Source organism: Pseudopipra pipra, chromosome 9, assembly GCF_036250125.1.
Source record: "Pseudopipra pipra isolate bDixPip1 chromosome 9, bDixPip1.hap1, whole genome shotgun sequence".
Lineage (NCBI taxonomy): Eukaryota > Metazoa > Chordata > Aves > Passeriformes > Pipridae > Pseudopipra > Pseudopipra pipra.
Window position 1 is genome coordinate 4,582,207 of NC_087557.1, and position 25,677 is coordinate 4,607,883.

Sequence of the window (25,677 nt, forward strand, 5' to 3'; positions counted from 1 at the left end):
GAGCAGAGCTGTGGCAGCACTGAGCTACCTCCCATCCTTATTGCTCCCAAGGAATCAAGTCACTCCCTGAAAAAAAAAACAAACCAAAAAACCAAACACTCCATCTCGACACTGTGCTTTTATTTATAATATTTTGTTTGGACCCAGGGGAAAAAAAAAATAAACCAAAGTTCAACCTGAAAGGGAGAGATGAGCATCCCTCACCTGGCCCAGCAGCCCTGCCCTCCCCATGGTGGAGCCGACCAGTCAGCTCAGGCTGCTCCAGTGACAGCCAATGCAGTACTTGTGTTTGATACATTAAAGTAATTCCTGGGGCCTTCTCCAGGCCCTCTCCCCACTCCCTCCCCCCTCAAATACTGATAAATGTCAGAGCATGCAGAACTCTGACCCCATCCTGCCCAGGGTATGTGCTTGGCCCTCGTGCTGGAGAGCCCAGCCAGACCCTGTGCTCTAAAAGGTCCCCTTGAACACCCGAGGCGACTGGGGAGGGCAGTGGGGAGGGGGGGAAGGGGCGTTATTGCAGAGCATCTCTGTCCCCCCGCAGGGTCAGGGCTCGCCGGTGACGTGCTGCTGCAGAGCCGAAGTGATGGCTTTGGAGTCTGTCACCTCCTCCGGCAGGCAGCCCTCCTGGTCCCGCAGCCCGGGGTCTGCTCCCGACTGCAGCAACAGCTCCACGATGTCCAAAAACTCGCAGGTGGCAGCTGGAGGGAGAGAGGGAAGGGTTAGTCTGGGGATCCTGCCCCGAGGAGGCGGTGATGGGCGTTGCTGGAGCGGTGGCTGTAGCTGGCGACTTCCCATGCGTGTGCCGGAGGCAGGAAACGCCGTCTCAGCACCTGGCCCGGCGCAGCAGATCATTTTTCGGGGCAGTGTTCAGAACACAATGTATTACTTTGGATTTAACAGTGCAAAGGAAGGAGAAAAGAGAGAGTGAGAGCAAAGCCAGAAGTCCAGGGGAGGTGTTACTGGTGCAACCAGCACCCCAGAGCCCACAGCCCAGACACGGAGCTGCCGGGAGCCCAGGGGTTTGCACGGCATCACCTGGGACACAGAGGGAGCCTGGGCACAGTTGGCTGGGCTCCTTCACATCCAGGAATGGAGACTGACCCTGGGAAGGGCCCAGAGTGCTGGTGCAGCACTGCAGAGAGCCCCAAAGTGCCACCTGGGAAAGCATTCCCTGCCTGCTTTTGTACCAACAATTTATAATGCATTTATCTGTATCTATACCTATATCTATATCTAATATATCTATTTATGCATAACATCCCTGTAAGTCCCCGCCCCTCACCTGCCTCCTGAATCTCCCAGGGCTCCACAGGCAGCACATTCCAGGCAGGACATCATCAGTACTGCCTCGCTCCCGGCTTTCATCCATCATTTCTCCTTGCAGGAACTTCGGATGGTTTTTAGCTGCTGGCCATCCCTTCCCTGAGCACCAGCTCCAAGGGGCCGTGTCTGTGCCCTCAGACAGCTGGTAATGGCACACACACTCACACCTCCACTAGGAACTGTTTTTAAATCCCTGATTTTCTCTGCCAAGACAGAATCAAGTTTGACCTGAGCTCTTTTCTGTCCCCAGGATGTAACAATCCTACCTAAGGATGTTAAAAAAATAAAAGAACCAGGGAAATCAGGAAAACTCAACACTTAAGAGATGGACTTGGCTGTTATCAGCAGAAGTTCCAGACCCTGGATTTTCCCTTAAGCCCATGCAAAGCAGATACTAGAGAAGCCAAAACTGCCTTATGAAGCTGTGAAGGTGGCACCTTTCCTCTTGCATTGGTAGCAATTGGTTTTAATTGTTTTTTGGGTGCTTTTATAATGCAACCGACTGACTCTTTTAGGAATTAGAGAGTCTTTTGCATTACTCTGCGATTCTTTACTGATCCAGCAATGACTCATTAAAATAAAGGCAATGTGCAACTGGAGCTCATACTGAAGATAAAACAAGGAGGAAAAAAGGGGGAAGGGGTTAGTGAGGAAGTAGGTGGGGGGTGTGGGTGAGGCTGAGCTGAAGAGCCAGAGGGCACATCCCTTTGCAGAAAGCAGACTTCCAGAGATGCCAAGGACGCTGTGGTGGCAGGTTCTGGGGAGCTGGGTGCCCACACAGGGAAATGCAACTTTCTCGTCTGGTGCCACCGTCGGGCACAGCTCATGTCCTTGAGCGGGCTGGGGACATCCCAGGGGATGAGCACAGCTGCTGGATTTATGGCATCCCGGGACCCTCGATTTGTCAGGGGCCGGAGCGGCAGCCCTGACACTGGCACGGGTGAAGATGAATTTCCATTCAGCGCAGTTCGCCTCCCGACTCCATTAATCCTCAGGGTTCAGATGATGAATTCTTTTTTTTTTTTTATTATTTATTTTCCCTCCAGCATCCCCTCCCACTGCCCTGCCACAGCACAGACAGAGCCGAACAGATGGTGCTTTGCAGGGAAGCTGGAGCGCCCATGAGGATACAGAGCCTGCCCACTCCGCGGCCACGTGGCCACCACGGCTCGGAGAAGCCTTGATTTCCTCTGGGAGAGGCAGCAGCAATGATTTCAGTATTCCCGGTGGGTGAGTGGATGGATGGATGGAGAGGAGCCGAAGGCTAACGGGCCCTTCAGCAGGGAGACCACGGTCAGAGTGACCAGCCTGGCTCCAGCCCGGGGCAGAGTGGGCCCGGTAGTGGGTCCCACCGGTGATCCGGTGCCTCCGGACCGCGCTGCCGGATGGCCTCCACTTAACCTCCGATTAAACCCGGGGTCGGCGCCCATCGGAAGGAGGCAGGATTTATAACCCGCAGCAGGATGCAGTTTGACACCGGCTGTAATCAGGAGAGCTGTCACCACAAGGACAGCTGTCAGGCCACGCCGCCTCATAAAAAGGGATGCAGACACCCTAAAAGCAGTGCCTGCCTCGCTGGCCTTGCTGATGGGATTTAACCCTTCCCTGAACAGCCTCCAACGAAAGGGAAGGCCTTGTGAAGGCACTGCTCAGCTCAGAGACAGTTTTCATAGGAGCTCTCACGCCTCTCCTCTGCAATTAACAGCTTGGTTGTGAAGTGCTGACCAAAATGGTATTGAGGGGTTTTCAGTGAGTTCCATTCAGGCCAACAGGCACTTGAATTCAAACCAGTCCCTCATTTAACAAGCTGTTTCCAAGATCGGGGGGATTTATGATCAGGTCAGTAAGTAAGGGAATGAGGACAGCCTGGGTGCAGTGATGGTCACCAGGAATAGCTGGGCACCCATGGACCTGTGTGCCAAAAAGGCTTCTCTAAGACAATATACAGGGAAGAGAGGTGAGAAGGGGGAAGAAAAAATTTTAACACTTAAAGCATTTGGGAAGAAAACCATGGTAAACTGTCACTATTGAAATATCTGAGCTGTCAGGGTGGATCAGAGAAACTGTTTCTGAAATAACGTTCATTAAATCAGTTATGTTTGTTTGATTGTTAAACAGGCTGCCTCAGTCACCAGCCAGAGTGATCCACCTCCACAGAATTTACACTCAGGTGATGCATCCACTCTTTTTTTTCACATACTGGCCTTGCTTGAATCAGATTCTCATGGATAAGTTATATATGTGCTATGCTTGTGCATGACCTACAGTAATGTACTGTGCACCCCTCCATAGGCAAATGTCAGTCCTGGAGTTGGGAGCAGGGAAAGCATCTTCCCAGGAGAGAGAAAGCCCAAAACGTGGAATGGATTAGGCAGAGAAGGAGGCAGTGTGGCATTTTAAGTGCTGTCAATCTGTGGACAACGCTGTGCTAAGCAATAGATTCACTACTCCAGTCATAATGATAGGAATTTGAAAAATAGAGTATCCTACAGGAAAGATGACATGGGGAGAAATCACACATTATTGTAATTACAGTCTCAGTTCAGGGGCCCTGGAATCTGGGAGTTTAGCTCCAGATCCAAATGCTGTGCTTTGGACTGATGCTCTGCAAAGCAATTTTGCCATCCTGTTAATGTCCTTGTGGAGAGATCAGGGAGAGAGAGAAAGACACAAACACTTCAGAATGACAAGTATGCTCTTAATTACAGTGACAGGCATCAAGAGAGAGTACAAAATAATAACTGGCTATGTCTTAATTTTGGGAAAAAATTATGATCCAGATCAAATCGATACTTTTTTCATATTCCCCCACACATCAGCACCGCATGCATCACTTCAGTCTCTACTCTTCTCATTTGGAGATAGGACAAGCTTTCAATTAAAGACTCCTATAAAATCATGTATCTAATTAGCCTGTAACTGCAGGAGGGACGCAAACTGTGACTTCCCCCTGCTGATTTTTGTAGTAGAGAAGCTGCTGCTCTCTTATCTGCAATCAAACAGGTTTGTCACCAGGACACGTAGAAGTGGAGGCCACCTTGGTCATCCCCTTCCCCTCACCTGTGTAACCTGTTAAAACTGATACAGACCCTCCCTGAAGGCCCAGGGATTTGGCATTCCCTAATCAGAGCCACTCCTGGGTCTGGAGGTGGCACAACCACATCTTAGAGACACATAGGTGTACAGGAAAACTCTGCATCATTAACTGGGGGCAAAGGAAGGCTTTAAGGTGACATTTGCAGAGGAGAAGGAAGGGAAGACAGCAGTCTTCCTTGCTGCTTCTCCCACGGCTCCTACTCCTACCATGCTGGATTTGACAGCGGAGGTAATCAAATCCAGCTTCCCTGCTCATTTTTCTCCTGAAATTTGCTTTCTGTGCATCGAGCATTTACTCCAGCTGCAAATCCATCCTGTTAGAGAGGACAATGAAGCTGAGAGGCAGCTTACCATAATGGAGTGCAGTCTGGCCTTCCCCATCCTGAAAAAAGAGAGAGACTTGATTTTAGAGGTATAGGCAATGTTGTGGGAACACAAGTAAATCACAGTTTTAAATAAATAAGCTGAATCACAGCAATGTTTTAATTGACTAGATAAAAAGGCCAGGACATTCAGCTACCTGACAGTTGGGATTTGAATCATCATCCACCCATCACTTCATATTGACAGATAATCAATATCTATCCACCCCTAAGAGTGCGTGGATCACGTCATGACTTGAGTATAATTCAGTTCATAGTGTTATCACTTCCATCCCATAAAAATGAAGGATTTCAGTCCTATGGCCTTACTCTGGGATTCTCACTAATCCTGATGCTTTAGTGCAAGATGTTTCAGTGCAAGCCCAGCCTTGGCCTACTTGAGAGAAGGGTAAAGCACCGGGACACTGTGCTGTACTCTTCAGCACAAATGATCACACAGAAGGAAAAAAAAATCCAGTTTTTCTCCAACTGAATAAATAATAAATCTTAGGTTCCTGCTCTTCAGAATTTACATCTACCCAAAGCCCAGGTAAGATCTGTTGGGTGAGGGAAGGGCACAGTGCTCAGGGATGAGCAGGTTGTCGAACTCATGCTTGCGAAACACCTGCAGCAAAAGGGCAAAGCAAACCACGTGATTTGTAGGTGTTGGCACACAGCCCCCTCTTCCAGCTTAACACGTACACCACTGCACCAGCTGCAGTGCTTTGGGAAGTGTGTCCCCTTCCCAGGCTCCTGTATCCCTCCCTAGGCTCTGCTGGAGAGAGCACATGTGGCACATCCAGCAGTGCACACCCAGGCACCTCACACTGTCACAGCCTCGTCCTGCCACCAGAACAGGTGAAATAACAGAAGGAAAGAATTACTGGCCACTTTGCTTTCACTAGCCCATCAGGATTAGCCTCTAATTCAGTTCTTTGCCTCCTTAATTTATTTGCATCTGTCTATGGAGACTTAAGTTTTTAATTACCATCATCTTTGGGATTAAGGTGCAAATTCTGGTGTCTGCTGTGGATTCTGGAGCAGGCGAAAGGGAGAAGGAGAACAGTAAAACAGGTAGAAATCTCACCCATAGCTGGAGACTTCTGGTTTCCCACCTGCTATTCTGTTTGATATTAACCCTGCTGAGCTGAAAAACTAGGAATCATCTGTGTTTCAGGGTGGGAGGTGCCACCTTTTGGTCTGGGACATTGCACCAACACAACAACCACAGCAACAGAGACAAAAGAGGAAAGCCAGATGTAACAGGGATTTGCTGCCTCAATATCCATTTCATGTCTTTTCCAAGCAAAGGAATGTGCCACTATGTCCCATTCACGTCAGTGAACTCACACCAGTGTTTGAAGACTCCTCATTTCAGGAGCCTATTTCTGCCCAAACTGCAGGGACATAATGCAAATGGTTGTCACTAGAGATACTGCAAGCCAAAGAACTGAAGGAATCAAGGACGGCATCCATTGATTACTCCACATTAATAAGGTAACTGATCTGAGCCAGAGCCCCCGAGTGCTCCTTAAGCACATGCCTGCTCAGGGGAGTGACAGGGCCGGCACTGACTTCAGCAAAATATGGAGCAGGGCTGGGGAAGAAGAGGCAGCAGCGCTCCAGATGAGTTATTGGAAAGGCAGCATGTCAAATATGTGGGCTGGGGGATGGGAAGCCAGCTCCCCTCTGCATCACCGCCTTCAAAACTGCAGCTGACAAAACCCACAGGTGAATGGGACTGGAGCTGTGCAGCAGAAATCCCTTTCCACAGGAACACTTTGCTGCAGAACTCCCTATAAAACACACAGGACTGCTCCAGGAATACTACAGCCATTTGTTCCTCTTCCAAAGGCCTGTGGAAAGCACTGCTGCTTCAGCAGCCGGCTGGATCTAACGAGGCTTTTTATTTCTCTTAGATGTACTTCCTGGCATCTGTTGGGCTAAGGAGGGAGCGCGAGTCCTGGCATAGGAGATGCGTGTCTTTAATCCCAGTGTGGTTTTTAAAAAGAACTATTAATCCAATGTTATGCAAACATGGTTTGCACTTTATTTACGCCGTGGATTTCCCCCCCCCTTTGAGCGTTCCGGCTGGCCAAATGCTATTTGTTACACTCCTCAGATGCTGTGCTATTTGCTTGTATTTCCTCTGCGACAAATTTTAATCCAGGTAAATGGAAAAAGCTTTAGCGTGGTCACTCACTAAAGGCCTTGAAATGCCCTCGGGAAGCTGCTGATCTCAATCCCTCTTTGATTTGGCTTTTTGGAGCACCGTGGCTAATCGCAGCCCGACGTGCCCGGCTGTTCCAGGTACGGCAACGCTGAGCCTTCAGAGCAAAACGGTCACACCTGGAGACTAATCAAAGATTGGCTGTGAAAGTGAGGATTACAGCTCCCATTGTGGGAATTATGTGAGATGAATATTGCCCACGAGAAGCTGGAAATGTTTGTTTTGCAATGAAACACAGTGCGCGGAAGATGAATTAAGATGGCCTTGATGCAAGGGATATTTCCCAACGTGCGACAGAAAGCAGCGGTTTCTAGAGCATCCTAGGGAGGTGCAGTGTGTTCTTCTCCCAGGATGTGCCTCTGTTGGGATGAGTGATCCCAGTGAGTGGACAGGGACAACCCGGTGGAGCCTCACCCAGCTGGCACCAGTCAGGAGCAGCGCACCTGGAGCGCATCCTCCACAGCCGGGAGGAATGCAGAGATGCTGACAGTGATCAAGGAACAGAGATGCTGACTGTGATCAGATGGATAGTTTCAGCAGATGGACCAAAGAGAAGGTGTTGAGTAGAGGAGCTGATGCTGGGGAGTGCAGAAGAAGAGATGGGCAGCTCTGGGGCCAACATACAATGCCAAGCTTTGCTCTATGCCAGGTGCCTCTGAGAAATGCCCTTTCATCATCACGTGTTAGCTGGGATGTGTCACTGTGACAGGTTAAAAAGGAGGAAACCTGCTCTAATTCAGTGAACTTCAACACAAAAGGTGGGAAAAGCCAGGCTCAAATCAGTAATACACATTCTGTAAAGGCCTGCAAGGCCCTGGTAGGTGCCTGTCCCAGAGCCCTTTTAGCAATGCTCTAATTATAGAAAGGAGGAACTCCTGGAAATGGCAGAAACCCACACAGGTAGACAGAAAACAATCAGAAAGGAAAGAAAGACCATTACACACTGGAGTGTAAGAGTGCTCAGTCCCACACATGAATGTTACTGACCAACAACAGATCTGATTCCAAGCTTTCCTCTTGCCTCCTAATATCGGGTGCCATCCTGGATGCCTTTTACAGCTTCCTGGCACATCTGGCCATGGCAGGATGACAGCCAAGCTGCACAGCTTTGAGGGAGATGAGAGCACTTCCAAATACTTCAAAACCAAACCCCGAATGTCCATGTCTACCAAACCCATCCAAACAAAAGATGCTACAAAATCAGCAGTACCTCCTACATGCAATGGTCTGCGACAGATGTCACTCAATGAAAATCCAACTACCAGTGGATAACTTATTGGATAACAGGATTTTGTGCTGCTCCTGAGAAATTTAAGCAAGAGAAATGAGAGAAGATGGACCGAGCGCAGATGGACCAACTGTCTTATCCGCTAAGTGGTACTATGGCTACTGCACGTCAATTTTGTCTCATAAGTGATAGGATTATATTGGTGTTGCCGTCCCATGTTCATTCCTTGGGAATTTCTGTTCCCTGCTTAACCTAACACAAGTTCTGGACTGAAGGGCAGAGACACGGAAATGGCTCAGCTGAGCCCTTCTGAGATGCTGTACACTCTATAAAACACAGCTGCTGTTTCTTGCCATTGCAAGTAGACCTTGACTGGCCAGTGTTTGGCTGTGGCTTCACAGGACAGTTTAAACAGTGTGGTATAAACATGGATTGTCCAGACCTGCCTCATTACAAGCTGTGTGCAGAAATCTCTGTGAGAGGGAGGGTAGCCCTAAGGGAGACACCACCTCTTCTGCATCTCACCTCTTTTACTTAGCACTTAGTAGAGAAAGAGGAAGAACAAGTCCTTGATGGTTACCTGGGTGAGCTTTGGTCCAGCCTGACCAGTGATGAAGGTGAAAATGCTGGGACTGGCAGCCTCCACACCAGCACAAGAGTCTGTACGGGACTCCAGTGCTGCTCCACAGAGGCCTCATCTCAGTGCCTTCAATCACATCCCCAAGCGCAGACACTGTGAGCGCACCGTGAAAAGCACGGCAGAAAACATCTACACTGTCCTTTCCCTTTGAGGGATAGCACTTGTGCTTTTCATTTTAAGGTATTTTTCCCCCCATGCCACCTCTTTTTCTGTTCATTTGTGGCAACTTTCAAGGTGCGCACTCGTTCCCATTGACAGGCGCCGAATGCTGGCAGGGATCGCAGGAGATAAGAACGATGCGGTGATAAGAGTGTTTAACAGCGCTGGGTCCTGGGCAGCACGGATGGGCCAGAGGGAAGATAAATATTTACACTACATCTTTAGAAGGTGAGTGAATAAAAAGGGCCAGAATAATACAGCCTCTGAACAAGCACTGGTGCTTAGGAGCTGTAATATAAATCTCTGCAGCCTCACGACACACACTCACTCAAGCCAGGGAGATGAAAAATAGCAAGAAAATACTTCCCTCCACTTTTAAAAGGGTTTTATTTCTCATTTATTTCCACTTTAGACTTCAACTTCCCAACAATTTACTTTAACCTCATCATCTTCTTATTCTCTCTCAGAAATTCTATCTCCAACAAGACTGAGGGTGAGGCTACAGCTAAAAGCACACCAGAATTTACATGTTAATACCCAAAAATACGTAAAACCAGGCAATGGGGGTTAAAATAACCAGTCTGAACTCCATCAAACAATTCAGTAGGTGGCCTTAACCCAGCCTTTATATTCATTTTCACATTGCTTTTGAATGCAGCAGACTGGGTTTGTACACGTACATTAATACATGTCAAATGAATGCTTGCCCAAGTGAAGCAGATAGAGGAGTGGCAAATGCTGGCATAGAAAAGCGATGGTTTAGTTTGACATGTGATCCTGTTCCTCTAAAATCCCTATCTTAGGCCAGTGTGCACCCACATACACATAGACTTTTGCTTTTAGTTGCCTCCTGAGCCTTAAAGCAATGCCAGCATCAGTGCAATTTGAGAAAACAAGACCATCCAACAGCTTTGTGCCAAAGTCTAGGATCCCAAATAGCTCTGACCCCAGAAAAATAAAGCAGATCTTTATGTTTTCTCCCTACTTTTGGTTTTGCTAAAGCAAAATATATTTGTGACTGCTCACCTTCACCAGGTGTTTTAAGTAGGTGGTCCATATGGGGATAATTAGTTGGCTGGTGTTTGTGAAGTGCTTGTAAGGTTATGGCTGTTAATGTTGGCATAGGCTGTTGTGAGACATCACCAGGTGCACCCTTGGTCCCAGCTTGAAGGCAGCTCAGGCACTCCCCAAGGATGGGACATACAATACTTCTGGCAGAAGAAAAACCAAAATCCACGCACTGGTCATGAACAGCTGTTATTTGGAGATTGCAAACAGCCCAGGCTGGCAAGTGCAGGGCTTGGGTATCTTCAAAGTTTGGTTCCTCAGTTAACTTCCACTTCCCCCTGTAAGTGGGTAGGTTTGGCAGGGACCCCTCCCCAAGAGCTCTCAGCTCTCTCCTCTGCCCCCTTCCTACCATTCAGACCTTTTCCTGCACTGTGCTGGGCAGATATCCCTGAGGATGGAAGGTGCTAGACAGATTTTTATCATCACCTCTTGGGCCATTCTCCAGAGTCTACTGCCAGGCTATCATTTGGCCTATCTTCTAAGTGCCTCACAGATAAATTAGATCTGCATAGAGAAGCAATTATTACATTTCTAATGGCATGAACCCTTACATCACAATCTGCTACTGAAAGGCAAGGAAAATTGCATTAGCTTTTGTTTGATTCAAAATTATGATCAAGGGAAGAGGGATGTTGAAGCCCTTTAAAGCCAAGCCTATGAGCTGGGGATCTTTCTGTCTGGGGACCTCCCTATTCGTATTTCCTGCCAGAGCTCATACTCGTGGTTCATTTAGGAGCACTAATTTGGAGTTAAAAGCAGCTCTAAGAAAGCTCAGAGAGAACAGGATGCCCAGGAAGCACCACTGGCTCCCTCCCGGAGTCTGCATCTGCTAATGCACCCAAACGCCCCCAGCCTGAGGAGTTCAGTGTGCCAGGGTTACGCTAATCCCTCATCGCCCTAGTTTCTAACTGGTGCCGCACCTAAATTTCCAAGTGCAATTTCAGTGGGATTTATCACATCTACTATGATCAGCATGTAGTGCTGCTGGCACAGACACAGGCTCTCAATATCCCAATGCAGACATGGCTGTCTTTAATTGCAGAACAAACCGATTTCTGAACCTACACAGCGGCTCACGCAGCAGCACCGAACCTCTCGGGGCTGTTTTGCTGTTGAGTGTTTTCATCCTGTTTTGCAGCCGGCACTCCGTGCACAGCTGTGTATCTGGACATATTTATAGGTTATCCAAAGAATATTTGCTACTGCCTGTTACTTCCAGCACCAGGCATCTTGCTGGTCATCAAACAAGTGTGTTGGTGCAATAGAAAAGCTGCCAGGAAGCTGCGGGGATCAAAAATGTGTTTGGAAAAGTCAATGCCTAAAGCTGTAACAAGTGTCACGGCGCCGTGGCTGAGCCAGACTCTGACAAACCACACAAACTGATCCCAGGCTGTGAACAGGATGGTATTCCAAAGGGCAAGATCCCAAAATCTCTCCTATCACGGTGCTTCCCTTCCCCCTCCTCGCGTAAAAGTTAGTCGCTCCTGTACTGCTTTATCACTTTAGCGTGGCTGAGGCAGATACCTGGTTATTTAAGGGGCAGGATAAATGGGCTGAGACAGCTTTCCCATCCCCAATTCACTAGGGAACGCTTGGAAATTCCACCTGACACCGGGACCGCTCTGTGCTCTTAAACAATCTCCCGTCTGATCCGATTGTTCCCCAGTGGGGAGGCAGGCTGCAGCTAGCTCAAGAGTCATTGATTGGATTAACAGCCTAATTCCCAACAGATGAATAGAATACTGATGTCTTGTCAGCCCACATCATAGAAGGAAAACACAATCTGCTTCTACAGCCCCGAAATTTAACCCTTTGCTTTCCCACTCCCCCTCCCCAGGGCTGGACACACGGGTTCAGCACTTTCAGCTGGAGATCCTACCCATTCTAATGAGAAAAGATATATTAACCTTTGGGACACTTTGCCTAATAATCTACATGCTATGGGATCACATGCTATTTTCCATAAGGTCGGTTCAGTAAGAAACCCTCTTTTCATCCTTTCTACAGAGAAAAGATTTATACCAGGGACTTTTATTATTTTTTGTTCTCCCTTTTCCCATCTGCCATTAAAGGAAATACTGTATGCTTCACAGTAAGCTGCTGAAAATTCATTAGCTTAGTGACATTTTTCCTGAAATATACAGATATTGAATGTTTTCCGAGTTTATCATTTGATCAGGAGGATGGATCTGCCTGGAGAGGAGCACCCAGCCAGGTTGCAGGAGAGGCATCCCTGCAATACCCTGCAATGCCCCCTCCCTCCAGCAGCTCTTGGCAAGCCCTGGGGCAGAGGAATGAAGCTGGGCACATCATTTGCTCTGGGAGAACTCCTGTTCTCCACCTCCTAATGGAGACACTAATGTTTTCTTACCTCATAGAAAGACTGTGATAAGAAATTAATTGCTACTGGTCAAATGTTCACTACTACAGAAGCAGGACAGTGTGCATATTAAAGAGATTCTCCAAGAAAAAAAATTATTTATGGACTCCTTGGCACTGTCTGCATTTATTTCCTTGCTTGGGAGACAAGAATAAATAAAATTCATCCGATTTTAAGAAATGCATTCAAAATGACCTCTTTTTTTCTCAGATCACTGACATCCATAATGCTGTGGGGTTTGTTTCCTTCTAACAGCCACCTTTTATGCTTGCATTTACAGAACAGGCAGATATGTGAGGGTATTACTGTGAGGCACTGACACAGGTTGCCCAGAGAAGCTGTGGCTGCTCCATCCCTAAAGAGTTCAAGACCAGGTTGGACAGGGCTCGGAGCAACCTGATCTAGTGGGAGGTGTCCATGCCTGTGGCAGGGAGTTAGAGGTCCCTTACAATCCCCTCCTAGGAGTCTATGATGCTCTGTATTTTTGAAGATCGTAAGGTGTGCATCACCTGAGATAAGCCAGGTTGTGCTGTGAAACAGAAATAAGATATTTCCACTTGTATTTAGATTTTACAGCTTGCATGCAGAGTGGAAACATTACCTCTGTCACTCCTTTACTCCAACAACCTAATTAGCCCAGCACTGACTAACAGGACTAATAGGAGAGAAAGCATGAGAGGACGGAGGTGCACACCCTTCTTTCCCTCCCTTCTTTCCCCCCTCCAGTACCTGCTAGCCATGATAGTTTTCCAGACTTAGTGATTTCACAGCATCATTATACATATAAAAGACTTGCTAGGAGACTGAATGAAAGAAACAGGCCTTCCTTCTCCTGGCTTCCAGTGTATCAGCCCCACAGAGAGCCCTGTCTTCAGAGACATACATAGTCCTTCATGTTCACAGAGCTACCCTAACCAAAATAATTAGTGAAAGACATTGCACTGACTCAAACAATTCAATTAATGCCCTGTTAGTATTTTAAAGTCATCCAAATTATTAGCTGTTTTTACAATTTGAAACCACAATGTTTCATTTTCATCCCAGATGTGAATTGTTCCAGAATGGCAATAAATAAATAAGTCCAGTGAGCCCTGTCCAGCCCAGCCCCTGCCCCGTAACATGGCTGCGCTGTATACTCACGAATCCAGGTTAAGGATGGGGACTGGGGCAGTTGTGCCCTGGAACTAGCAGACTGCAGGTTTTATAAATACATACAGAAATAATTAAAATCTAAGGGGTTTAGAAGGGTTAATCTCCTTTAAATAATCTCTGCCACAAAGCCTGTAAAGTCACTGCTGGCCCCGTGCCCGCGTGGGACCGGCTGTCGGATATCAGGACAGCACGTGTGGGTGGGAGCAGAGAGATTAGGAGGAAGCGCTGCCTCGGTGGCCCCCCACATATGGCTGCCCCGGGCACTGCCGAGGGCTGGAACGCTGAGAGCAGGATGGGATCCAGCGCCAACCAGCAAGTCAACATGCCACTTGCTCCACACGATTAAAGAGAGAGAAGGAAGCTTGATTAGGCTGCTAAATTTAGCAGGCTGGACGGGAGACAGCGGGAGCCGAAAGCGTTGCAGCCACTGCTCGGTTCACCTCAGTCCTTGCTGACGGCAGGCAAATGCTGGCTGATATTTATTTAAAGGGATTCAGGGCTTTGGAGGTAACCTCTTTTCCTCTGCAGGCTTGAACCCACAGCCCTGGGTGGCCAAGGAGATGTTGCACTTTTAATTGTCATCCTCAATGGCCTCAGTGCTGCCACTCTGCATTTCAGGGCATCCTCTTTGTATGAACTGTCATTTAAAGCCAACAACTGAGTGACCATTAGAGAGTTAGAAATCCAAAAGAAAGCAGGGAAACCACCCCTGTGTGGGCTAAAGCAGTGCCTGTCTGAACCCAGGAGTTTGATTCCCCTGATTTGGGCAAAAGCAGGGGCAGCTGAAATGCCCAAGAATCCCATGGCAGCGCTGGAGCACTGTCAGGGATGTTGTGGTATCGTGATGGTGACAGGCACAGTTGCAATAAAAGCGGAGCCACAATGTGCTGCAGGAGGAGCAGAGGTGCTGCAAATGGCCTAGGGAGCCTTTTCTCCTTTAAGTCAGTGAGGATAAAGACTCCAGAGACTCTTGTTTTGGTCCCGTAAACCTTCCTTGGCTTGCTGTGCAAAAGCAGCACTTTCCATGTTGGGATGGTCTGAACCATCCTCTGAACTCATTAAATGAGATCTGGATTTTATTAAGCCAAGCTTGGGGAAGCCTGGGCTAGCAGGGGAGCTGACTTCCAGTGGCCACAGCCCTCAGCTTGAAAGGCACTTTTTTTTTTAATTCTCCTTAGACAAACCCAGTGCCAGGAACCTTGCTCAGACAACTCAAAGCACCTCAGGATAGCGCTGTGCCCTGCAGCCTCTAGACAGCCTTTCCTTCCCAGGCACTGTTTCTTAAGGATGAGGACTCCTCTTTCTGGCTAATCTGGAATTAGAGAGGACGTTTGCACACTCACAGCTGTCTGCCAGAGGGGGAAGGCAGCAGAGCCTGGATCCTGCCCCGAAGTGGACCACTGCCAGGGAGAAGCCGACTGCACGTGCTGACTTAAGAAGCTCCCGTCTCATCACCTCAAAGGGTTGCTGTTTTTGTGACATTCAGCAGCCTTTTAGCAGCCTCTGTGAATTGTATTAGTAGCTGATTTATCATTTGTTATTTTATAAGGCATGAAGCTGCTCTTTCATTTGCTCATCCACCACCATGTACAACTACACGTCAGACTCTGAAAACTCAGTCTATGATCATTGGGGCTGTTTCCCGATGGAAGAAAGGAGAAATAAATAGTGAGGGAAAAGGTTTATTGGTGCTGCTTATTCACAGACAGTCAGGTTTCCAAACAGCTATTAATGAAGTGCCAATACTGAAGAAAAAAAAGGAAAAATGTCTGGAGAAAACTGCCTCAGGACATCAAACTACATCAGTAACTGGAATTTCTCGATGGAGCCACAGTGCTATTAAAATACAGCTGAACTAAGTACTTGCAGTTTGGTCTGTCATTACTTATTTAGTGAGATGCAAAATTGATCTTCACTTTAAAGGGCTCTTTCAAAGTCTAGAGGCAGCACTTGCTCCCTCCTTGTGCTGTATAATGAAATTCAGCAGGAGCTGGAGGCAACCAGGGAAAACCGCAGCCAACTTTATAACAGACAGATTTATGTTCAGGGATGTCCTACTCTTTGAATGAGTTATTCTGCACAGGGCAGGGATAACAGGTTCACCATTCATGGGTTGTACAAGCATGGCAGAAGGTCAAGTTCCCTGGTGGTGCGCCGTCTGAGCCCAGGGCTGGGGCTGCTGTCACATCTGGGGCTGAGTTGAGCAGGTCCATCCCATTTCCTACTAAAGCAGCCCAGGGAGCCTCCTGGGACCAGCTGGGCCCAGAACTGGGCCCAGCCCATTCCACACCAGGGAGGAGCAGATGGCAGGTACTGGTGGTGGCGGCCGACGTGGGGCAGAGCTGAACCAGTGACCTCGAGGTGAAAGGCTTCGTATCTCCCATTATCAATCCCCAGAGCCCCCTCTGGAGTAAGTGTTGATACATTAATCTTTCTGACTGATGGAAACAAACTGCAAGTATAATATTCCACAGGGGAATCTTTATTTATATTGAGGCAAAACTACACTTAAAACCAGAAAGTTAAGGGCACACTTAGGTTTCAGTCTCTGATAGAAATGTTAATGACATCCTTTTCCCCTTCCAAGCACTGAATTCAAAGAGCATGTCATCACACATTAGTCTCTGAGCACAGCCCCAGTGTGGATGGCTGCAGTACATAATAAACTGGTGTTTGAGTTTCCTCCTGTGCATGCTGTCCTCCTAAATAGTTTAATAACAAAGGAGTATATTTCAGAGTGCTGCTGGAGTGCCTCGATGAAGCATGTGGTGTAGGATAAATACCTCCACATCAGGACACTTTTCAAAGCCATCAGGCAGAGGGGTCAGTCTGTTGTGGGTTTTTTTAAAACTGCACAAGCTAATGCTTTAAGAGTGTCTTGATGGAATCAGGGAAATTGGATTGTCCCCCCATTTGCTGGCCTAAAACAAGCCTTTTTTTATTTATCCCATTAGAGGAACACAAGAGAAACCTTTTAAACGTCACTAAAATTTTCCCTGCATTGCAAAACCCAGTCAAAAGGGTTTTAATTTTCCCCGAGACCTCTTAAGTAATGCAGCATGTCAAGGTTTAATACATTGTGTGTAGGGGATTGTCTATATTCTGTGCTCTTTCACCAGGGTGATTCCACAGGGTCGGTCCTGGTCGCTGGATTTTGACCCTGCCAGCACCGAGCTGCCCAACTAGCCCACACCATTTTAGATCAGGTCTGGTGAACAAATAAGTAAGTGATAATGAGATGAGATGCAGCCTCCCCTGGACCAGTCTGGGACTCCCAAAAATTCAGCAGTTCTGGTCACTCTCCAGTGGTTTTGTTCTGCAAACTGGGGCTCTCTGGGTTTGAGAGAACCTGTGATTTATTTGCTTATTTATAGAAGGACTAGAGAGACTTGGCAAGAGGTGCCTATGTGCACAAGGCTCCAAATTTCCCTGAGATATTTAATATGACAAACATAAGCTGCGTCCCAGAGGCAGAGCCCAGGACTGCAAACTGGCAGCACACAACGTGCTAAAGCACAACAGCTAAAGATGGCAACAGGGCCACAGACCCTTGGAAGGCTAGGCTGGTGCCCACTCCACCCTTGCTGTCCCAAGGGCTGAGGGCATTAGTGCCAAAACAGCTTCTCATGGCCCCTCAGAGCCCATCCCACTTGTCAGCCAGCCTGGAAGCTACGGGTGATCTGATCTCCCAAAGTAATCCCAACTAGTAATGCTTGCTACTGAAATACACCATTATTTTGCTCCTACAGGATATGGGAGTTTTCTATCCACACTGTCCATGTTTATTTTTGAAGACAGTGAACACGTCATACCATAGCAGAAGAGGACCTGGGGTGCCATGTTAATTTGGGCTGAGCATGTAATTCTCCCCAGCCCTGGTTTTGCAGAGAAAAGAGGAATTGGAGGGCAAGGAGTGTCCAAGCCTTAAACCTTATGTCCCTGAATTCACACATGTGCACTGAGAGCTGGGAAAGGTGCAGAGCCGAGGAGAGTGAGGAAGAGGAGGCACATCCCAGCCTCTCAACCACTCACAATAAAACCCAGCCCTGAGACTAAGATACTGCCTCCTGATCTTCTCTGTAGGGCTGCACAATCTATTTTACAAAATGTCAAAATTCAGCACGAAAATTGGAAAAAGGGGGTGAAAAAAAAATAAATCAGACTGGCTGGTTATTGGACCAAGGGCTGTGTTAAAAGGATCAGGAGGTGGTGGGCCAAGTGGTGGGGGAGGGAATGGGATAAAGTAGTGGGTCTAATCAAATCAGTTTAAAAAGCTGCAGCCTCTCCGAGTTAACCTTGCCAATCAGAGAGCGAGCGGGAGCATGTCTGCGCACATTAAAGCGGGAGCGTGTCCTTGAACCCGCAGAATATTCCACCCTCCCATCCTCCCCCCACAGCCCACGCAGGCTGTGTACCCAACACCCTCAGCAGACAGCAGGAGAAAAGCCCCGGATTAGGCATCCTCCTTAGCCTCGCCCAAGTGGAAGTCAACACTGGCAAAGGCAGCTCGGGTGGTTCCCTGTGATTTGAGATGAGCTCGTGGGATTAAGCTGGCAAGAGTTGGAGAAATGTTAAAAAACAAACAAACCAACAAAAAAAAAAAAAAGGGAACAAAAGGAGAAACCCTCCCATTGACAAACCACGCTGTTGCACCGAGCCTGGCAGCTGTGAGAGGCATTACTAACCTTCGCTAATGACTAAGGGCACTGAAGTCACTTTAAAATAAATATTCACTAGGAATTACATGGGTAATCTAAAGGGATTATCCTGCTGCCTTAACAGGTCCATAAACTAAACGTTAAATGGTCTACGCAAGTGTTTGCATTAATTTTGACCCAAATCAACCCTTCTGCTAAAAGCCGTGGAAAGTCAGATTCAATTTTGGAAACCATGTGTCTGCTTTGAGTTAGTGCTCTTATAAATTCCCCCAGATCCTCTGTTTTCTGAAGGAAAAATGGGGCTGAGCTCTTGGAAGCCAGGAGCCAGCCAGCAGCCAGGGAAAGGCTTTAGCAGAAATGCACACTCAGAACATGAAGCAGCAAACGCAAGTCCAGCCTCCCACATAATCCAGTCCCTGCGGCAAAAGTATCCGTGTTCAGAGTCTTAGCTCGGGCCCATCTTCCCTAGGGAGCCAGGGAAAGCACAGTGTGGGGAGAAGGAGCCCTGCCAAAGAGAATGGACAAACCCTGTGCCTCAGTTTCCCTACCTGTAAAAGGGGGAACATGTCATGTGCCTTCCAGCTGAGGCACTTTTCCCTGTGCCTCCAACTACAGGAAGGGAATTTCAGCTGGAGCTGGGCTGTGCGTGTGAGCCAGGCTCGGGCAGGTCAGGAGAGCAGGAGTTAAGGCAAGAGGGACCGAATGATGGGATGAAAGCAGCTCCTGTGCACCAGGTGCACCTCCTGAGAACAACTTCACTGTCTGTACACAAAAAAGAACAGTCTAAAAACACACAGGTGCCTTAAAGCCACCACGTACAATGCCCAAATTGCATCTGATTCCCAAGATCCTATCAGATACAAACAAGGAGTAAGTACTTCAGAGGAAGAGGAATCAAACACAATGGGAGGCTGGCAGGGAAAACAGTCCAGAAAAAGATCAATATTCAAAAAGCTCACTGTTACTGATGGAGGGAAGAAAAACATTTGCAACCTTTATGTTTTTTAAAGACTTCTCCTACCTCTTTTTTTTTCTTAAAGTTAGAAAAAGTCTAACCTGGTAAAACCTAATTTCACAGGAAATCTTCTTTGAAAGCCTTGGCAGCGGGAGTGGAAGTGCTGTCTGAAGGCAACGTGGAAGAGCATTTTAAACTCAAATGCCAGGCAAAAAGCAACTGCAAGTAAAGCCAGTTTTACACACTCTCAAATGAAAGATCATCCCACTAAATGAGATTTCTTCCATCTCAAATACATATTTTTATGAATGCCTAAATATATGCTAGAAAAAACTCACAGATAAAAACAACTTCTGTCTTTAAACAAGATGAATTCTCCCCCTTCCTTTTTAAATAAACAAATAATCTCAAAGTTTTCTTTATGTACCATAAAAGAACGATAAATGGGAATAGATCAACATCCTCCACACTGATTTCCATCTATTAACAGTGACCTAAAACAATCTCTTGCAGCTGAAGGAGCCCTGAACAAACCTGAGAACATCCTCCAGTCTCCACCAAGCCAGATCTAAAACAAAATACGAATTGCTATAAAAAAGGCACAGTTGCTATTCTCCCTTTCTATCCCAGCTGGCAAGGGCTGAGATAGGAAAGCTTTAATGAGGGAGACACAGAGCCTGGTAGGGCAAACCCCTGTCCACTGGGGTGTCCCTGCAGGTGCAGGAGAACTCAGGGAACACCAGCCCCATGGGGTGAGCTGGCAACATCAGCACTTTGTCATTTGGTGGATAATAGACACCAGCAAATATACTTGCACTTACCAATGAGGCCTGAAGCAGGGATCCAGAGCATCTGCCTGCTTTAAATTGACAGGAATCACATTTAGGTGTCTATTTAACAGGGAACACCTGTGGGATGGGCTAACATTGGCTGTTTTGTGCTGCAGCCACCAAGGATGTGAGTGGAAAGGGAGATCTCTCAGCAAAGTCAGCCACTTATGCTGCAGCCCCCCCTCAAAGCAAAAGGAAGCCTCCTAGCCATGCTAAACATGGATATTCAACTATGCTGCTTCCTGAAGAGCTCCTCCAGAAAGCCATCATTCCATCCAGGACAAATCACCTTACTGCACCTCCTGGTCATGCCACAAAGCCTCCCAGCATCTAAAGCAGAATGGAAATGATGGCGCAGGAGCTTCAGTTTGTACCAAATGCAGCAGCCCTGCATACCTAATTTGCTAAGCTTAGGCAAGTATAAAGCCCTTCTGTGGGCTGCATCAATGTCTGATGCCTAATGAAGGCTCAATTTGCATCTACAAATGCACTGATTACTGTATTTCTCTGGGCTGATACAGGCAGCAAGGTAAGGAAGAGCTGGGCAATATCTGAGGACAAAGTTTTGTTTGCTTTTCTTCTCCAGAACACCCCGTTATGAGAGATGTTTCCTAAGGAGAAGGGGTGAATATTGACTTTGACCATCCTTCTCCCTCATGAAACCTTTTCTAAGACAAACCTTTCCTACAGAACTTGAAGTCCTGTAACCAGGGCTTGTAGTTCCCACACTCCTTTTCGTATTCCGTTAATTGTTCTGCAAAACTCACCCCACATCCCGTGACCCTGTGAAGGGAGAAGTCCCTGTGATTTTTATGCAGTCGTAGCTGCCATCAGAGCAACTGTGCAACAGCATAAAATTCAAAGATAGACAGCTTCCCTGGGTGGCTTTTCACACCTTGAGTGCTCAGGAGACAATACCCTTCTCCGGGAGGAGGCACAGTACTGCGGAGCGACGGTACATATTAATTTCTAAAAGAGGATTTTAATCATGCAACGTCCTCTGCAGTCGCACAGAATTTAATCTCATTGCTGACTGTGGGTGATGGGGGAGCATGTTAAGTGGAAAAGTTGTATTCAAGACCTTCTTGCAGATATGTGCTACAGGCAGTCCCTTGGGAGGAAGAAAATGACCCAAACCTGTCTCTCTCACTGCTGACCACCCCAGCCCAGAGCCCCCACATACCTTATCCACTCACAGAGCAGAAATGCAGGCACATTCCCAAAGTTCTGTGCAAGGCTGAAGTACACGTGTTAACACAGTTAGCATTTATCAAGCCTTACTTTACAAATATTGATTTATTAATCTAGGCAAGACCCAGGGATATATGCACATAGTATTCCCATGTTAGTTACAGAAACTGAGACACACAAAAAAACCCCACTGTCGGACTTGCTCAAGGTCAAATGAGGAGCACAACCCATGGCCAGGATTAGTTTCAGGATGCTGAGCTCCCAGTGCTATGCTGTGACTATCAGGACATGCCGTCCTTTCCCACAATTTTTCTTCCCTCTTGAAAGATCTGTCTTCACCTAAGCCTACATCTAGTGAGATTCTTGCCTTCATTTAGTAATATGGAAAGGAAACACTTAAGTTGAAAACCATAAGCTGAGAACTGAAACTCTCCCAGCTGCTATGGAAACCCACCATGACTGGGCTGGCACCTGCCTTCTGGATGGTTATCCTCAGATTTCTTCCACTTTTGTTAAAGACCACTCTCAGGCAGCTTTACAAGTCTTGGTCAATGAGACAATTATGTGTTGAATACAAAAATCTAAAAGGAATTACTATCATTTGTTCCACAAGTTCTAATGGGACCCTGAAGTTTATACAAGAAGTTGTACTTGGAATTGTGAAGCAATTCTTTTTTGGAAGCTCCTATGAAACCAAAGAATGCTGGTTATAGTCATGGCCTAGGAAGGGTGAAATTCAATGCCTTTTTTTCTCTGCTAAAATAAAAAGTACTTCCCTAATATATCCAAAGTTAGAGCACCCCAAGTGATAGCCCAAAAGAATGCAATTCCATAAAATACCTACAGTTCAAGTGAGAAACGATACATGTCTTCAAGCAGCACACACCTGATACCTACTTTCTAAATCAAATCAAACCTACTGAGAAGGTAAGTCACTCTATAACTGTTCTTTTGAGCTATTAGACCAGCTTTGGACTACTAATGGATAAAAATTAAGTATGAGACAACAGATCTACTAGCTTTAAAATCCTGAGAAAATGGAAAGAACGATCATATGCTTTTGTATACAACAGCCGTGCCTGTAGCGTGGGAGAACTGTAAAAAGGTAAAGTGTCTGAGTGATAAATACCCACTAAATCTGAAGGAGTAGCTTTTAGAAGACAAGAAATTAGGAGAATCCTGCAGAACCCTGCAGGAAAGTCATGGCAAGGCTTTAGGCACACTTCTCTATAATTTATGTTGCTGAATGCACGGCATGTTCTTTCCACTCTCAGTTGGCCTGGAACATGGGAAGTGTGCTGCTTAGGCAGCCAAAGTCCAGCCCAAAGTCTCAGGGCAGACAACAGACAGCATGAAAAAAGAGGATCAAACTTTATCAAACACTGAATACTTAATGACAGAATTAAAGCCTATGTCAGGCCATTGTCTTCTCCAGGTGCTCCTAAAATCCTTGATTTTCTTAACAAAACTTGAGGAGGAAAGTTGACTACTTGAACGTGCCATCATCTCCTTTAAGTAGTATGTTATTCATAAATACAAAGAAAATTCTATTTAGTTTTTCTCTTCAGAACCAAACCCATCATATGTATGATGTGATTTTAATTTATTTTTAAGAAGCATTTGAAAATTTCCTTGTAAAAATTTTTTAAATTCTAATTCCAGTCATATGTACCTGGGCACAAGACAAAACAAAACAACTAATAGTCTATCAGAGAAGAAACGTTTCATTTGCTGTTTTCCAGCCTGATTCAAATGTAAAAATTAAGAATGTGAATAGACTGGGTTAAACTACATAATTAAGCAAACACGGACAGACATTGTGTATCTGATTAGCAAACGAAGAACTAAATTTACTATAAAGGCTATATTTAGCTGCAAATGAACATATTTTAATGACTACTAACCAATGATAATCAACCTTTCCTTAGAAAAATAACCAAGAACTAGATTTAAATTGATTATTAAATCAATTAAATCAATCCAACCTGTCAGAATCTCCCTCATTAGAGTCACTCTTAGATGCAGAGCTGCTGCCTGTATGGTCTGGCCACCCAGGCAAACCACAAAATGATGCAGTGCCAAAGGTACAGTGATACACAGCACCTTCCCAGTACACCCACCTAAAATTATACCAGACTAATGTGTGCCCAAACTGAGCACATCCATCAATGCACGGAGCCCATTAATATGTCTTATTTTTCTGCATTAACCAAACACCAAAAAGTGGGTCCCTGTAACAGCCTGATCAAAAGTCAGTGAACTGACTTTTACTTCTTAGAAAGAAAATAAAAATAGTGTTTAAATATAAAGCAACTGGTTGCAGCATCGTGGGATTAGTTGGATGAATCCTTCAGTGGATATAATCAGCTTAATGGCAACAAAGATCACAGCACAGTTACTGCAGCTGTGACACTCAGAGCATTTCACCGAAGGGGAAGGTCTGCATGAGGCTGGAATAGTCCCTTTTATTTCCAGCCTCCTTCCCTCTCTCTCTCTCTATCTGTGCAGTCAACATCCCCATCAGCTCCATTAGCATGAAAGAATTAAGGAGGGAAATGGGAAGGGTGGAGCAATTTACGTCTGTGGGTCAGCATACTTACACAGCGTCATATAATTCAATTAAATGGACAAATAAAGTGGTGCTAGTTGTTTTCCAAACTCAGGTTAATTTTAACTTAATTCCCACGCTGCTGTGGGCCAAAGGGCTGTCTGAGGCTGCTTGATACATGGCTAAATGGCCAGCTGTCTGTTATGGAAAGGAAAGCTGTATGAGTCCTCCTGCTTTTTTCTTAGGATACTCTGAAGAGCATCCTTACTCCGAGGATATTCTTAGTATCACCTTGCCACAAAAAAAAGAGACTGAAAGTAAAGACTTGATTCCCGTAATTTCAGCTCTGTTTGCACTGGCAAATCCATTGCTTTATATCACACCTTTTCTCACTGTTAAATTGCAAAAAAATATAGCAGAACTTCAAAGATCTGAGGAGATTTTAGCCTGCCCTGTAAGAAATTAAGAAACACTATTTTCCAGGCTTCTTAAATTAAGACTTTCATCATTAATTCCAGTGATTTACCTCACAGAGACAATATTAACACATACAAAAATAAGCAACTAAATCCTAATTTATTTACCATAACTATTCTCCTTCTGGGTTTTGCTTCCTCCAGGAAAAAATCCCCTAGATGCAGGTGAGTGCACTAACGGCTGAGAACAGCCATGGATAAGTACAGAAAACCCACGAATCTGTTATCTGGAGGAAACCAATAGATAGATTTGGCTGTAGGAACATCTGAGGAACAAGCTGTTTGCTATAGAGTTTGCTAAGCTCTTCTCTCCCCAAGCTGGTGCCACTCAAACCCGTGCAGCTGCACTGTGGAACAAGGAGAATTAATTTCTGTTTGCAGAACAAAGACCTTTTTAGTATCACGACGTTTTGAAGCCTTTAAAATAAATCAGTGCTTGAAGATGCACAGCACTTCCCATAAATAACACGAGTGCTCCTCCTTTTCCTCAGCCAAAACTTCCTTTCTCCAGACACGTCAGTGCAACACCCCGCTGTCATTCTGCCCACCAGGAATACTTGCATTTCAGCAGTTCTGCATGGATACAATTTGTAAAGTGCTAAGCAAATAAGCACCACTCTGAACTGGGGAACGTTATTGACAGGCTACCTGGCAGGAAGCTTTCAAACCCACCAGGAACGTCGGGAGGCCAGATCTGCACGTGTCAAGTCCGTCACCTCAGGAGGCTTTCAAAGTTTTGCTTTTTGTGACGCTACAAAACGCATCTCCAGAGCCATTATATGAATTAGTTGGAAAGGGGTGGTGGGGGGAAGGAGGAGCAGCTAAAGAACAGCAATACACCCCTGTGAGGACATTTAGAAGCATCTGGCTCGGAGATATTAAGAAAGGAAGGAAAAATTAATCATGCCGGCTGGGAAAAAAAGCCTGGCATCAGCACAGCCACCTTGTCATAAGGCAGATATTAATAATGTGAACCCCCAGGGAACACTCAGACATCTGAAAGATCCACTTGTTGGCTCTCACTGAGCAGGCAGGTTTAACTGATGTCTCTTTGAAACCTTCTGAATCTCATGCTAAAGCACTGCTCAGGATTTTTTTTTTGCAGCAGCAGCAGAACAGAACCCTCAGTGCTAAAGATCAGAAATTTACTGCATTTCTTTCTTTTTCCTCAAAGAGAGGACACCCAACATTTTGTAGACCTGTAGCTGCCCAGTAGCTATGAAGGACACATGAGAGAAATGGAGGGGGAAAACTGGATGAGTATTTTAAAAAGGGAAGAAGTAAAAAGGATCTTGCTGGACTGGAAGACAGCTGGAAAACCCACACCTGGCCAAGACACTGCATCTTAAATATAACTTCCTAGGCTTATAGTAGGATG

At 46.3% G+C, this 25,677-nt stretch overlaps 2 protein-coding genes across 3 annotated transcripts in view; one reads left to right on the forward strand and one right to left on the reverse strand.

Moving 5' to 3' along the window:
- Positions 1–25,677, forward strand: part of LHX4 (LIM homeobox 4) — a 256,618-nt gene that overhangs the window by 15,329 nt on the left and 215,612 nt on the right. The gene's annotated exons all lie outside the window — the stretch shown is intronic.
- Positions 100–25,677, reverse strand: part of ACBD6 (acyl-CoA binding domain containing 6) — an 82,848-nt gene continuing 57,270 nt past the window's right edge. Inside the window, exons 7-8 of one of the 2 annotated variants that reach the window (XM_064664210.1) lie at positions 4,774–4,804; positions 100–701 (exon numbers count right to left, since the gene is read on the reverse strand). In XM_064664210.1, the coding sequence (XP_064520280.1) occupies positions 547–701; positions 4,774–4,804 (186 nt within the window). In that variant the 3' untranslated portion in view covers positions 100–546. Of the gene's footprint in view, positions 702–4,773; positions 4,805–10,067; positions 10,253–25,677 lie in introns of those variants that run through there. The other variant, XM_064664211.1, reaches the window with a different exon arrangement.